Source organism: Dreissena polymorpha, chromosome 16 (genome assembly GCF_020536995.1).
Source record: "Dreissena polymorpha isolate Duluth1 chromosome 16, UMN_Dpol_1.0, whole genome shotgun sequence".
NCBI lineage: Eukaryota > Metazoa > Mollusca > Bivalvia > Myida > Dreissenidae > Dreissena > Dreissena polymorpha.
In genome coordinates this window covers 23728681-23745466 of record NC_068370.1, presented here as the reverse complement: position 1 = coordinate 23745466, position 16786 = coordinate 23728681, and the positions used below count along the sequence as shown (strand labels likewise).

At 35.5% G+C, this 16786-nt stretch overlaps 1 protein-coding gene across 1 annotated transcript in view; it reads right to left on the bottom strand.

Moving 5' to 3' along the window:
* The window catches only part of LOC127861996 (guanine nucleotide exchange factor subunit RIC1-like), a 59872-nt gene that overhangs the window by 16211 nt on the left and 26875 nt on the right, over positions 1 to 16786 (bottom strand). Inside the window, exons 15-25 of the mRNA XM_052400838.1 lie at positions 16194 to 16359; positions 15457 to 15564; positions 11104 to 11252; positions 10331 to 10459; positions 7889 to 7985; positions 6617 to 6756; positions 5492 to 5538; positions 3324 to 3448; positions 2269 to 2411; positions 1442 to 1528; positions 832 to 1160 (exon numbers count right to left, since the gene is read on the bottom strand). Coding sequence (XP_052256798.1) covers positions 832 to 1160; positions 1442 to 1528; positions 2269 to 2411; positions 3324 to 3448; positions 5492 to 5538; positions 6617 to 6756; positions 7889 to 7985; positions 10331 to 10459; positions 11104 to 11252; positions 15457 to 15564; positions 16194 to 16359 — 1520 coding nt within the window. The remainder of the gene's footprint in view (positions 1 to 831; positions 1161 to 1441; positions 1529 to 2268; positions 2412 to 3323; positions 3449 to 5491; positions 5539 to 6616; positions 6757 to 7888; positions 7986 to 10330; positions 10460 to 11103; positions 11253 to 15456; positions 15565 to 16193; positions 16360 to 16786) is intronic.

The following is a 16786-nucleotide window of genomic DNA, read 5'->3' as shown; positions in this document are numbered from 1 at the left end:
TGATGGCATGGTGATAAGAGTAACACACTGGGGTATTGACAACTGTGCAAACATTTCTAGGCTCCCAGGATCCACCATGTTCAGCAATATTTCTAGTCTTTTTGTTGCCATAGCAACCAAAACTCTTACAGTTACATGAAAAAATATTAAGAAATTTAAAAGTTATCGCATGATCCAGAAAACCACCATATTCAGCAGTATGTCTAGTCTATTTGTTGCCAAAGCAACCAAAATTTTTTACGTCGGAACAAAATGAAATGACGTGCATAATGTCCATATTGCCATTTATCCATGTTTCAAGTTTCATAAAAAAATATTAAGAACTTTTTAAATTATCGCAGGATCCAGAAAAACCACCATTTTCAGCAGTATTTCTAGTCTATTTGTTGCCATAGCAACCATAATTTTTGACGTAGGAACAAAATGAAATGACGTGCATAATGTCCATATTGCCATCTATCCATGTTCCAAGTTTCATGAAAAAATATTTAGAGCTTTTAAAGTTATCGCAGGATCCAGAAAAGTGTGACAGACGGACGGAGACAAAATCATAAGTCCCCTCCGGTGAAACCGGTAGGGGACTAATAATGTCATGACATCCAGGAACGATATCATAATACATTTAAAAAGTCAGCGTTGTTGCCTAAATTTAAATAAACGTTTCTATTCAATATTTTAAAACTTTGATAAACCAGTTTGAATTTCCATTCAAACAACATGAAAGAATACCGTATTATATGCTGGCTTATGAAAATAAGCCATCGGGACACTCGAATGGTGACCTGGATTTTATTAAATTGTTGAAAACTTGTTAGGATAAAAAAGACTTACTTTCTCAAACTCATCTGATTGTCAGACACAGTATGCGTGAGTTTCCGCTTCATGTTCTCCACACTGACCTCCCGCACCACCGGCTCAGCGGTCACGCTCGCACTGCGTAGCCGACTTACATTGCTGACGCTGCTGAAGTTGAAAGACTCGCGCTCAATAGGCAACACTGATGCGTTGCTCGCGTAGGTCGTTGGGCTGATGGGGTGGAAGGCCAGTGGCAGAGAGGTATCTGCGTCCCGGGGGTCGATGGACTTCAAGAAGCGTACGATGTCCTGGGCTAGATCCCAGTGCTTGTTTTCCACTGCCGAGTCCAGGAGAAGGGTCCCGTGCTGTGGAATGAGGAAAACTGACATGAGTTTGGAAGGTGATAATCATGATATTTATAACAGAGGGCCAAAATGATCCTAGATTGCTCACCTTAGCAATCCTTTAAATTTCTGTTTATAAAAACAGATATACTGTTATGTTAATATAAGCCAGATAAATAAAAGTGTGTACCAAGTTTTGACCTCAAGGCCATAAGTTTAACTTACTTGTAGAGTAACACAATCAAATGTTACATAACAAATATTACATCTCTAAAATTCTGTATTGAACAGAAAGTACAGACCTGTCGGCTGGCTATGGGTTTTTCCAGGTTCTGAAGAATGATCAGGTAAGATGCAGCTGTCTCCAGACGACCGTTGATAAGGCACTCCTGAAAACAGGCATTCACATTGGATGCAATACTATTTAAATACACAAGACAAAAGATAAGAAAAACCTGAAAATTACTGGTAAACTTTGGAAAACAAGCATGTTTCTTTGCCAAAGAACTACCTCAATCAATTGATAAAAAAAACCTGAAAAAGTATTTTTAATTTGTACAATCAAATTAAACAACAGCATACAAGGATGCACTCCAATAGACCTGTTCAAAGTGTACAGTTGGATGCTAAAAGAAACAGGTAAATTGGTTTAATTAAGAACACAATTATTAGATACAGTTATATTGATCAATAACAGCTTAATCAGACAGGAAATTGGTCTGTAAGCTTTTCATCACAAAACCATAATCTTTGTTAATAAAGATACTAGTACTTTACATAACCGTGTTGAAACATTCCCTGGATCTTTTATTTCTACACAGTTATTTAGGTCACTGCCAGAGGCATCTCAAGATGCTTTTCATCTATTCATAAATCTTTGGATGTAATGGGGATTTAATTTCGTTGAAAAAAAACAACAAATCAATTGAACTTCTAAAGTCCGCTTTCCAAAAAAATTATAATTAAAAATAACAAACGTATTATTTTGTGAATGTTTATAGCCTTTTATTAAAGATTTCAATTTAATGCAAATGATAGCATAACAAAAGAAGTCTTGTTCTGGATTGTTTTTACGTAAATGACAAAAGAAACTATACATTTTTGCCAACAAGTCTTCCACAGTTTTTACCTCAAACAAGTCCTTGGGGTTACCAACAGTTTGGAATAAATGTGGCCAGAGTGCCACCTCTGTTTTACGTGCACAGTGCACAAACGTTTGTAATGATTCAGGAAACTCCTCTATGAAGGCTACAACCCTTGGCAACAGAGGATCTGAAGATGAAAGGTTAAACAACTTTTTAAGATAGACTTCAGATTAAATACATTTTAATATTGAATACTGTTGGTGTATAAACATATTCTGCAGCAATGGTGTAATGAGAATATTTTGAAAATGCCATGTGAAATCAATGAACATGAGCTAATTGTTAATATGTTGATTTCATGACTTGTTCTCCCTAGCTTCAACTGGTATGACTGTAATTCTATCAGAGTTACTGAATCATATTTGCAGCAACACTTTTCATCATTTTACTTCAGGAAAGGTTCAAATATTCTAAACAGTGATAAACAGAAAACAACATATCCATTATGGCCTTGAATTTCTTAGATCTGTTCAAAATATGCTTATTGTCATAAGTTGCCCTCCTGACTTTGTACTTTAACAGTTTCATCAATATTAAGTCATAAATGTGGTTTCCAGAGTTATACTTAAGTTTTATTTCAATTAACCTGGTGACCTAGTTTTTGGATGCATATAACCCAGATTCAAATGCAGCCTCTGATATCATTAAGAACAACATTCTTACTGAGTGTCACTAAGAAAAATGTGGACTATATCAAGAATGGTAACATGCTTAACCATTTTTCTCTCAGGCGCAAAGTGAAAATGGCTATGTTCAAACAGCATAAAACCAGAACAGACTGTGAGTAACTCGCAGTCTTTTCAGGTTTTATCCTGTTTGATGCTCCCCAGTATCTAAGGGTTGGAAATGAAGCTTTTACAACTTGAACCAAGTAAGAAAGGTCTTTAATTAAATTTAACTTTCTAAGGGACTGCACATGCATTAAAATATGTATCTAAGGAGTAAAGGGTTAAAGACGAGCAAGGCACAACAATGGACACCTTACATATGGAGATCACAACAATTCACCATGAACACTTCATGCTCCTACTGTGCATACCTGGTATAGGCTCCTTGGAGGTAGCCTCTGTCTCCAGCACCTCGTGCAGCAATAGCTCCAGCACGTGTGGGAAATAGGACAGCTCTGAACAGCACCTGGCCAGCTCTAGCGCCTGTACACCCAGACTAGAGGGCAGAAATGGAAACCCAAGCATAGAACTACATGTATAAGGCTAATGTATTCATGTGTTTAAGCAACAGAAAGTTTGCATTAAACCTATTTTTTGTTTTTTATTTTAGCTTGATTGCTTCTCAAGTCTACGGCTTACAAGCAGGCCCAGAACAGCAAATCAAAGTATTTACCCTAAATGTATATACATTAGCTATAATGAATAGGCAATCTCAAAAGGCTTTATTGAGACTTAGGTTTATTTTTGTGTAGAACCAGTACTTGGTGTCCTTGGGGTACATGTGAAGTGTACTTAACCCTTTTCCACTTATAAACAAAGTGAAAATATGCAAAGATCATAAAACCAGAACAGCCTGCGAGTACTTTGCAGTCTGTTCAGGTTTTATGCTGTTTGCTGCTCATCAGTATCTAAGGTTTGGAGATGAAGCCCTACAAACTTGAATCTAGTATGAAAGATCTTTAATTAAATCTAACTTTCTAAGGGACTAGAAATGTGTGAAAATAATAGCCTAAGTGATAAAGGGTTAAAAAAAATGATCAAATCCAACTAGGCAGCCAATCATATCCAATGTGCCAAGGTGAACTAGAGCTTTGTCACAGACATGACGAATACCTGCGTGGTGATGTTTAAAACGCACTCAGATACCCTGTGACCTAGTTTTTGACCCGGCATGACCCATATTCAAACTTGACCTAGACATCATCTAGATACAACTTCTGACCAAGTTTGGTGAAGATTGGATGAAAACTACTTGCATTAGAGAGCGGACAACATTGTGATGTTTAAAACGCACTAAGTGACCCGTGACCTTGTTTTTGATCCGGCATGACCCATATTCAAACTTGCCCTAGACATTATCAAGATACAACTTCTGACCAATTTTGGTGAAGATTGGGTAAAAACTACATGAATTAGAGAGCAGACAACATGGTGAGGTTAAAAACACACTACGTGACCCTGTGACCGAGTTTTTGACCCAGCAAGGCCCATGTTCGAACTTGACCTACACATCATCTGGTTACAACTTCTGATCAAGTGTGGTGAAGATCGGATTTAATTTACTTGAAATAGAGAGCGGACACCATGCTCAATGTGTAAAACATACTTAGTGACCCGATGACCTAGTTTTTTATCTGGCATGGCCCATGTTCGAACTTGGCCTTCAGATCATCTAGATAAAACTTTTGACCAAGTTTGGTGAAGAGCGGATGAAAACTACTTGAATAAGAGAGAGGACACCATGCTGAATGTTAAAAAACGCACTAAGTGACCCCGTGACCTAGTTTTTGACCCAGCAAGGCCCATGTTCGAACTTGGCCTTAAGATCATCTAGATACAACTTCTGACCTAGTTTGGTGACGATCGGATGAAAACTACTTGAATTAGAGAGCGGACAACATACTGAATGTTTAAAACACACTAAGTTACTCCGTGACCTAGTTTTTGACCCAGCAAGGCCCATGTTCGAACTCTGCCTTAAGATCATCAAGATACAACTTCTGACCAAGTTTGGTGAAGATCAAATGAAAACTACTTGAATTAGAGAGCGGACAACATGCTGAATGTTTAAAACGCACTAAGTGACCCCGAGACCTAGTTTTTGACCCAGCAAGGCCCATGTTCGAACTTGGCCTAGACATCATGTTGATACAACTTCTGACCAAGTTTGGTGAAGATCAGATGAAAACTACTTGAATTAGAGAGTGGACACTTAATACGGAACGATTGACCGACTGACCGACAAGTTCACTCCTATATACCCCCCTCAACTTCGTTTGTGGGGGTATAAAAACAAACATGTCTTTGTAATAGTAAGTAGGTCATAAAACATTAAATTGTCTTCCTTTTCAGGATCATATGGGTTATCACATCAAAATAACAGTTACAAAATAACTTCCACCAAGTCAAGATGAGATTGTTTTAAAACTAGTGCACACAACGTAAAGTTCTTGACGTATACATTTAAACAACAGATAACTTTCAAATAGGTAAATAATTCTCAATCTCAATATGCTACATAAACATGATATTCACTTACTTTCTTTTTAAAAGCTGTTTTAAAATATGATGGAGGTATATTTGACTCTGAAACACAGAAAATCACCTGCATCATTGATATGACCGAGATTGTTTTAACACAACATTGATAGTATAAGCAGATTCTTAAAGTTAACTTTTTTTAATTTTACAGAATATTCATATTTGTTATAAAATAATTAAATGCGATCTAATGTAACATATTAACATGATTCTGACTAGTTATCATGCTATCCAATATTTAGAAGGCTGATAAAATTTATAATCACAGGAATCAAATGGTTAACTGAGCAAAAATATGATTCTACTTGACAAAGAGAACAACAATCTAAAAATATATAAGAAGGATCATTACAAATTACAATGAACACTACTTGCTTTATATTTAAACAAGTCAACTGTCTAGTAATCTTGTGCTAGTATTATAATTTTCAAAATGTAAATGTCTTGTGTCCAATCGTTTTTATAAAAGATACATTATGTTTCGTCGCAATATTACAAATAATATAATTTTTTAACTTTTTAAAATAAATCCTGTCTTCCTTCTTATGAATCTTCCATACTTTCGATTTTTGATGTTTTCTATTAAGATTTGATGATATTAAAACACCTCGATAAACACATTCAAAAAAATGTTTGAGCACAATAGAATCACAGCAATAGGTTTTAACAATAAACTTCTAAGAATTCCATAGTTAAAAAATATGAAACCTTTACAAATGCAAGTCACTTTTAAGTGTCTGGGAGCAGATTCAACTTTGCCAGTATATGATCTCTTATTTAAGGGCTCACAACACAGTTAATGAACATTTAAGGAAGAAAACAATTTTTTTTAGCAAATTGTTATTTAAATTATTAGTAACACAGGGTTCATATGGCCTTGCAATTGTAAAATCGGTAAATGAATGGTTTAAAATGTTCATGTGCATAATTTAATTGTTATGATAAATCTTAAATTCTTAATGTCTATTTCAGTCACTTAAAAGGCTGCACAGATGCACAAGAGTACTCAAAACAATACCATGAAATAAATATCAAGACTTTTTATTTTTAAAAACATTACATTGAACATCACAAGTGAAATAAACAATTTAAAAGACAGATACTGGCAGTGTTCAATACTTACAGTTCTTTCTAGTGAACAATATGGTATATCATGCAAGTTTGTTGCAGAATGCAAGCAGGTCTGTGTTGGGGTGGAACTGTACTTGAAAGTTAGGGAGTCGCTAGCAACTCCCAATATCACAGCTTCTTCAAATAACACGACTGAAATAAAACATGTGACATTTTAATATGAATGATTCAAGATGTAAACCACACACAATTTGAGATTACAAACTACACATGCGACTGCAATCCATCAGTCCAAATAATTTATAATCATAAAGCCGCAATAGTTTTATGAATATTAGCCACTTCATCATGCAAAAATGGGTCTTAAGTTATGTTATACAAAGCCGGAGGCCATTGTTGATCCAGACAAGCCTGTTCATTTGCGCAGTCTAGTCAGAAGCTACTCTGTCCACAATAAAGTAATGCAAGATTTCCAACCAGACCATGCAAATATGTAGGCTGGTCTGCAGGTACACTGGCCACACGTGTCGTAAGACACATTTTCCCACGACACAGTTCATATGCTGTCTGCCTTGTAACCTGAAGACCGGTTTACATACTAACATAGGGAGCATATTTAGGATATTTATAAAGTGACAATAAAAACTGGTTTTACCCAGGAAACAGACTTAAATGTCTATATTATCTCACTAAGAAACACACATTAAATCAAAGTCCATTAGTAAGCAGAAAGAGTTGCTTGTAAACTGAGAAAAATATAAGTAGTAATGATTGTATTTTAATACATTTTGCCAACATTATCATGATACAAGTGAAGTCTATTTACATTCACTATGCATATGAATTGTTGTTAATATTTTATATTCAATTGTATTTGTGCATTGGTTGATGAGTTCATAGACGATGCATTTTTATCACATGCCATACCCTATTTCCCATGTAATATAACCATTAGGAATATTTTTATCTTACACATGTGTAATATACTTTTTGGCTTATTTTCGTTCGATTGACCAATAGCACTTTGTTATTTTGCTGAAATGACGGTGCATATCAAATGATGTCACGAAATGTAAACAACATTTGAGATTTATCATTATGTTTGCATAAATATTTATTTAATTTGCTCGTTTAAAAGCATGCGATAGAAAAGATCTGACACTCGTTTTCATTTCATACCATATTTTATTAAACTCGTCCAGGAAATTCGTTAGTAAGCTTGCCAAACTGAACTCGTTTAATAAAATATGGTATGATATGACTACTCATGCCAGATCCTACATATCTCAATTTGATTATCACTAGAACATAATGGAGTCCTTACCAAGAGGATAAATATCCACTCTAAATGGCAGCATGATGCGCTTGGACATGAAGTTATGAGCCTGACTATCGTTCCTAGGAAACAAAGGCAGCCACACCTGAAATGAGCACACTTCTAATATACCAGGGGTGTGATTTACAAAGGCGCCACCCGCCCCCCTTAAAGCATTTAAGAAAATTCTTCCATTTGTCAATGGATCCAGCAAAGTTTATCACTATTTCTAAAACAAGTTTGAAATTGAAAGTAAGGAAATCAGCAGAAAGGATGAAAAATCACATCCATGGATACACAAGCTGTTGACTAGTCTAAGTAGCAAATCAATGTTTTCAAGAGTTCATAAATTCGCATATAAATCTTTTGAGATTTGGTTTGTAATGAAAGCTCCAATAACTAATAGACAACTGAAAGGCGTCATGACAATTAAATACAGGATTAGTTTTGAGATATCAATAAAATGTATGACATATAATTCTGTAAACAACAAGCAAATTTGTAGAATTGATATCCCCCGCAACATATGCTTTGTTTGAGGATGGGTGCAAATCGGACGGATGAACATACTGACAGATGGACGGACGGAGGACAATAACTCAAAACTAAGACAGAGGAAGGTTCTTGAGCCTTCAAAATTTATTTAGGTGAATTAATAAGTCGTGCGTTTTCCACAAAAACATTCAATGTTTATATACACTCAATTTTCAGAGTGTTGCAGAGTGAACACAACATCTGTTATGTTAAAAAAGATATGGCTCCGGACACAAAAGTGCCTATAGTAAAAAGCATTTTTTCAGGATACAAAGGGCCATAACTCTGGTTTTAACAGATGGTGTACAATGCCATTTGGCATGCATCATCCTCTTATGCTTATATATACTCATACGAAGTTTCAATGAAATATGCCAAAGCACTTCCAAGATATGGCTCCGGACACAAAAGTGACGGACGGACAGCCGGATGGACAGCTGGACAACGCCAAAACAATATCCCTCCGCTGCTGGCAGGGGATATATACTCATACTAAGTTTCAAAGAAATCCGCCAAAGCACTCCCAAGATATGGCTCCGGACACAAAAGTGCCTATAGTAAAAAGCATTTTTTCAAGATACAAAGGGCCATAACTCTGTTTTTAACAGATGGTATACAATGCCATCTGGCATGCATCATCCTCTTATGCATATATATACTCATACCAAGTTTCAATGAAATCCGCCAAAGCACTTCCAAGATATGGCTCCGGACACAAAAGTGCCTATAGTAAAAAAAGCATTTTTTCAAGATACAAAGGGCCATAACTCTGTTTTTAACAGATGGTGTACAATGCCATTTGGCGTGCATCATCCTCTTATACATATATATATACTCATACCAAGTTTCAATGAAATCCGCCAAAGCACTTCCAAGATATGGCTCCGGACACAAAAGTGCCTATAGTAAAAAGCATTTTTTCAAGATACAAAGGGCCATAACTCTGTTTTTAACAGATGGTGTACAATGCCATTTGGTGTGCATCATCCTCTTATGCATATATATACTCATACAAAGTTTCAATGAAATCCGCCAAAGCACTTCCAAGATATGGCTCCGGACACAAAAGTGCCGGCCGGACGGACAGCCGGACGGACAGCCGGACGGACAACGCCAAAACAATATCCCTCCGCCTCTGGCGGGGGATAATTAGCATTCTTCATATGAGGCTGCTGCATTTAACCTACACATGTCTAGTAAAACCATGAATATAAACGGATATAATAATACACTGAAGGCATAAATTAGCAACCACTGATTTCTTGTTAACCATGTAAAGCAAATGTGCAAAAAATGATGTTGGCATGTTCCATCTATCAGAACATTTTGAACAAGAAATATCACTCCTTTCCATATTGCCACCTTATTTCTGTTGGGTTATTAATTAATTAATTAATATCAAAATATCTTCAAATGTAAAAAACATAACAGAATAAATGCATAAACAAATGCTAAAATTGACTGACTTTACGAGGATTTGATTGACATTGATCGCTGACTTGTTGGAAAGGCCTGTCCAGTCATATTTGTAAATCATGAGTGGTTTTCAATTGTCCTTAACCTAAGAATGCCTGGTTGTACATTTCTATAATCTATGATCAACAAAACTATTGCCAAGCAATATATGTCTCCTACCAGCTCCACCATTGTCTGATTATTTTTCTTTAATTTGTTGCCATAGCAACCAGGATTTGTGACGTAGGAACAAAATGAAATGACGAGCATAATGTCCATATTGCCATCTATCCATGTTTCAAGTTTCATGAAAAAGTATGAAGAAATTTTAAAGTTATCGCAGGATCCAAAAAAGTGTGACAGACTCACAGACTCAAGGAACTGACGAACTGACTGACTGACGTCAGTCGACGGACACACAGAGCGCAAACCATAATTATAGCCAAACTGTACAATGCTTACCTTCATGCCATGTGCACCACAACTCAACCATAAAGCCTCCGTTAACTGCAGCTTGCAGTGATTGGTACGCCCTGTGGTCCACATGTTCTCAACGTTTGTTGCCACCACTGACGGCGAACTGAATGGCAGCTACATAAGGAAACAAAGAGGATAATAATAAATAGGATGGGGACGTGGATGGAGAATGGTAATCTGGTAAGTCAGAGGATTCGGCTCACCCGATAAGATCCTCCGACGAGCCAGATAACCATTCTCCATCTACGTCACCAACCTATTATTCTATTAGCATGTCATATTTATTTTATGTTTTTTTTCACTGTTTATTTACACTGTAAAAGAGTTTAACTGGAGAGTTTCGCTGGAATAATGACGTCATTTCGTAAAAAAATGACATCGTTGCAAAGAAAAACAGAGCGACTGACGAATATTCCAGGTCACGTGGTCATCTAGACTAATATTGTTTGGGATATTAGGTTACCTGGTTATCGGGCTGATTAAAGGCATGTGACAGGATAAAATTGAATATCAAGGTCTTACAGAACAAATAAAATCTCTTGTGATCTGTTGTAATGGGGAAATAATTGTAGTATACTAGAAAGCTGTAATGCTACACATTTGTTTCAAAGAAAGAAACACCATAACTAAAAAGTTTGTGATGGATAGACAGACGTACAATGCCAAAACTACATTGTGTATATCCCTAAGCTTTTGGCGGGGGGATAATATTATGAAACACTTCTTATTTAAAATAGTATGTGCATGTTCCCTTGTACCTGTTTTTGTTTGTGTGGAGCTGACTTTTCTAAGATCTGAGGTCCGCTACGATCCCTCTGGAACACGAGCAGCTTTCCTGCCACATTGACAAGTAGGCTCTCCGTCTCCTTCGGACTCTGCGCTGCTTTGTGCTGACCCGCTAATGGCCCTGAAAAAGAGATAATACTAATAATGGTGTGTCTCTGCAAAAACGTGCAGGAACAACCTGGGGATAACTCCGAGATTAATAGACCCATTTGAGAACCATGGGCAAGGTATACTGCAAAATAGAGGTATAATACTGAATATAACGAGTGCCTGCAACTTTTTTTGAAGGAAATACTTAGAATCATAGTATACTGCAAAATACAGGAAATGCACTGAGAACCAATGCACACTACACATTTAATGGGTCTTAATGAGAAGCATACAAGTGATTGTGATGAGAGTCATAAGTGCCTAATAAATCAAGAGGTAACAAGCAAATTCGTTGAATTGATATCCCCCGCCAATACGCTTCTGGACACAAAAGTATTATATTTGACACTCAAAAAAGCATTTTTTCAAGATACAAAGTGCCATTACTCCATTATTAACAAATGGTGTACAATGCCATTTGGCATGCATCATCCTCTTATCCATATACTTACTCATACCAAATTTCAATGAAATCCGCCAAAGCACTTCCAAGATATGGCTCTGGACTGACTGACGGACGAACGGAAGGACAACACCAAAACAATATCCCTCCGCCTATGGCGGGGGATAATAACATCAACAATTAGTTGTGACTAAAGATCTTACATAGAACCGATTTGACTGTAAAGCCTGCATGATTATGTATGAATTAAGCATAAACCTTTAAACAAACAATGCATCCTGCAATTTAAATTCAGCTGTCTAGTGTCAGAGTAGAGGTATACGAACGTTGATTGTTATTGTTTACATTTCGATATTTCCGCGCATGCGCATTGACTGGAGGGCAAAAACACTGGTTACAGTAACGTAAAGCATGTATAAATGGCTTTTGCTTCGTCAATATTTTGATAACAAATGCGAAATAAAAATGAATATCTTTAAAAAAAATAGTGTTAATATATTATATTTAGTACCAATAAATGTATATTCACATATATATATCGATCCCTCTTCATAAAAACAATGTAGTTATAAGCATCAGAGTAAACGTGGTGGGAATACTAAATACTGACAATCCCACAAAACAAAACAATGAAATTGCCTTATTGTTTCTGATAGTAAGACTTTAATAAATGATATTGCAAAAATAATAAAACACTTATTAATTTGATAATAATTATTAGTGGTATGGATAGGTTTTTTTTTCATCAGCTTGTAAGAGGTGCATTTAATCAATGATCAAACAAAGCCAAAAACGGAATACATAAAAAAAATAAATGTTATGGTTATATACTTTTCCAATCAATACATTTTTTGTTTCGTTAACATTGAATGCCAATGTTAATAAATTTTATCATACAAACGCGGAAAAAAACCTGCATATTATGCAAATTGAATTGTCTTCGCATGTATATTGAAATCTCTTTACTAGTGACACGGAGCGTATATTGTCATCTAGAGTCCGTGCTAGTGATAATTAGTGATAATTTAAAGTCTAGCATTCTATTATATACACATTATAAATTTCATTTCTTTAACGCAAGTATTTTTTACCATATTGTGATAGCTTCTTTTCATGATGGTATTTTGTACACTGAAGTAACATAAAATCTTTACACGTACTAGCGAAGTTTACATTTGCCGGATCCCTTAATTACGTAGCAGTAATACTGCACAATATGTTAAAATTATATTTATTGAACACTGTATTATAATGATTCAATTAACTGGCTAATATAATGCACTAGTTCCTGTTAATCCATTTCTGACAGATTTCGCCATTTTGTAATGTTGAAATATTTTATTGAAGCCACTTTTCTTTTTTGCTTTAAAATTTGGCTTTACTGATTTCTCAAAATGCCAAGAGATGTCATGGAGGTATCGTGAATTGTGTTTAATGAACAGACAATCGTCTGCAACATGTGGTTTATGGCATGGACCCAATGTGCCTTGGTTTATGACACCCTGTTGTCTTTGTCTGGACGGTCTCCGATCATAACGAGATAATCGATTTGTGATGAACAAAGGTGCAATTTAACACCTATGCTGCAACACAGAGTGTCAAAACTGGTGTAACAATTAAATAAATCAATAACATTAATCGATAAAATTTATTTAATGTGTAACAAGGTTAGTTTTTTTAGACATATAGAGGTTACTACATGCATACAGGTATGTTGCTAAGATAAAATCTATCTATTTGTTGTTTGTCTTCATCCTCAATTGTTTTCGTTCATTAAATCTATTTTATTCTGAAAGAATTACAATTTCTGAGACTTGTTTTAACTTCAAATGGTCGCAAAGAAGTGCAAGTAGAGAAATTTTGTGGTATCCATATACCGTATGTGCTCTAAAATGGTTTTCCACTCCCGAGTTCGTTTGAAGTAAAAACAAATAATAACAATATTATTCAAAAATAAAGTTCCTTGCATGCTTATGTCTTTTCAGACATCATAATTAAAATTATATTTGATATTATGCATGATTATCAACAAAAACGTTGATTTTGTCAAGGCAGTACTACGAGATAGATATTGAGATAGAGCTTCTGTATATGCGCTTTTTGCCCTCCAGTAGAAACTCGGGTCATTTAGCAGGTGCGCGTGACGTCACTCGTCAACGTTCGTATATGGACCAGGGATCATATTTTTTTCGGTTTTGTCGGTCCTAGACCGATTGGGGTCATGAAAGACCGATTGAAAATCCCAAACAGTCGGTCCGATTCTGTGTGCTAAAATGCCCATGTCATGAAATCGATTACACAGTGCACATGCTAACATACCCTAATTACTAGTATTTCGGTTATCTGTACCATTTACTGCAGACTCTAAACCGGTCAGGACCAGTTTATTGCGTGTCAGACGACTAGTATCAGAGTATGACCCCAAGCAGCGAAAATTCGCGCGGTTGTGTATTAGTCATGCATGAATAACCCCGTGTCAATATCAATCGATAATTTCACTGGCTTATACCTAGTACACTAATCGGTCCCTAATGTGTACTCGTGACGATAAAATCGTTGACAGTTACTTCGGAGATGAAAACTTCAATGTTCATAATCCTCGTGGAAAGTGTGCATTTCATGCATGATACAGAAAACTTTCATATAAACAAAGAAGAAAATCGGATATCCTGCAATAATTCATATTATTGTGGGCGGACCGAATACACTGAAAACATGCGCTGTAACTAAACAAAACATGCCGATACATTTTCCACCAGCGAACTGACTGGCAATAACTAAATGAAAGTTGCGGATCTGATTGACAGAACAGCCGAAAGTTATTTTATGGGCGGAACTTCACATAAAATAGTACACAAGAAAAATAATATACATTGTATAAATCTGAAGTAAAAATCGTGTTAGAATCAAAATAATTCGTGTACTTGATTGTTTGTTGTTGAATAACTCACGACCGGAAGTTTAGATGCGTGGTTTCAAATCACTCGTGCTTTGCACTCGTGATTTAATCCCTACGCATCTTAACTATCGGCCGTGTCAACTATTTGGTTTTGTTGTTGCCAGTATCCAACCTACGCACAGACATTTGTTAGGTTCAGTGCATGTATGTAAGCTATTATAGAGTCGACAACGATTTAAAACATCGGTATAGACTTACACAGATAATTAATTTTGACAACGATGAAAAAAGTCAGATACACCAGCACCGAAACAACAATAAAAGAGAAAAAAAAAATCATAAAACCAATTGAGAAAACTCGTATGTTCCGTTTAAAAAAAATGCCAAAGGCAATTAAACTTGTACATTTATTATACCACCTTCATGAATGGCAAAATCAATGGTATATATGTTGACGTAATTTGTCATGATTTCGGATATAAATTTTCGGACACTTTCCCCATTTAATCCAGACCGATTGATGTTGCGGGAAAATATGATCCCTGATATGGACATAATGAGTGATTTATTATTATATTTAAAACAAAAGGTTCAACCTTTCCAATTGGTCAGCTCACCATAAAAACCAAAGCTGAAGCAGAAACTGGAATGTCAACAAATAGTGCACACAAATAAACAAGAGAGGTCACCAGTTTGATACGTACTGTGGGAAGGTTCTTTAGATCTACACCAATCATACCAAGTAATGGTTATGCCCAGGAGCAGACTTGAGACCGTTGTAATGAGCCTAAAGCTTCCATACAATTGCGCTAAAATAACTAGGTTTATACTTCATGTAAGTATGCAATGTGTACATGCAATATCATATGTTACCTATGTCCATCTTTAGAGAGGTAAGTAGAACGCCCGACACGCAGACTGGGTGCGGGATGTAGCTGTTAAGAGGCACCTCCTGTACTTTACACAACTCCAATGTGGCATCTACAGGCAGAGTATCGAGCTGGTATATACTATTCAAACACATATTAACTATCACATTGGACATTTGTGTATTGCTGAGTTGTTAAGGTGTTGGCCTGTTTATCGGCATGGTCTAAGATACCATCTGTTAAACTTATCTGTCTTAATGTAAACATTATTTCTGGTCATTATACTTACCTTTTCTTTAACATTATACTCGCTGATCTTCTATTTAAAGAACCAAATTTTCATTTTACAATGACTTGTAAACAACACAAAAAAGTGGGAAAAAGATATTTCAATTCTACATATATATATATAATAAATGTGAGAATCTTATTCATGTTCCAATTATCGTAAAAAAGCATCACTCGACAGCGTTTTAGTTCGTTAAAAGTATTGAACATCTGAGTTTTATTCCGAAGGCTCAAATTAGGCTTGATTTATCATTAGGCTATAAAACATTGTAGGCTACAAAAGATATCACCAAACTGGTGCATTTGTTTATGAGTTATTTGTTAGGTTTAAATCAACCCTTCATGATATAGTACTCTTATAATAGAGAAAGTCTTCATTTAAATGGCTGGCAACAAAGTAATAACACAGAGTAGCAAGATAAAAATTTCATTGAACATTAAAAGCCCACTCACTTGGCTGAGTATTTTTCCTTTCCAACGTAAACACCATCACATGAGAATCAACACAAAACAATAACAACGTGTCTTTAAATATGTTCAGTAACAACACTTGTGACGGCACTTTCTGAATGTTCGCAAATGTATTATCCAGCTTGGTGCCTCGGGTATAACAACGAATCTGCAAGAAAGAGCAAACATAGTATTTTACTATCAGGTAACTGCAAGGTTTATGTGATGGTATGGCCATGTCATATATGAAACAAAATATGAACAAAATAAGTGATTATATTAATATACTTACCATGAAAACTACTCAAAATATTTACTTTCAAGAGAATATTCATATTTAAAAGTGTAAACTCTTAAAAAAACTTATAAAGAGTAGTAAAAGTTTGCGATCAGATAAAATAAAAACAATTTTTGATAGTACTTTATTTTGAAATCCAAATTTTAAGTTGATTTAATGTTATGACATACATATGTACATGTACATGCTATGAAATTATTATACTTTATCTTAAATGAAAGTTAAAGACAACACAACACTAATAAGGGAAATAAGTTTATTTTATTGAACAGCATTGTTTTAAAGAGAAATGTTGAAA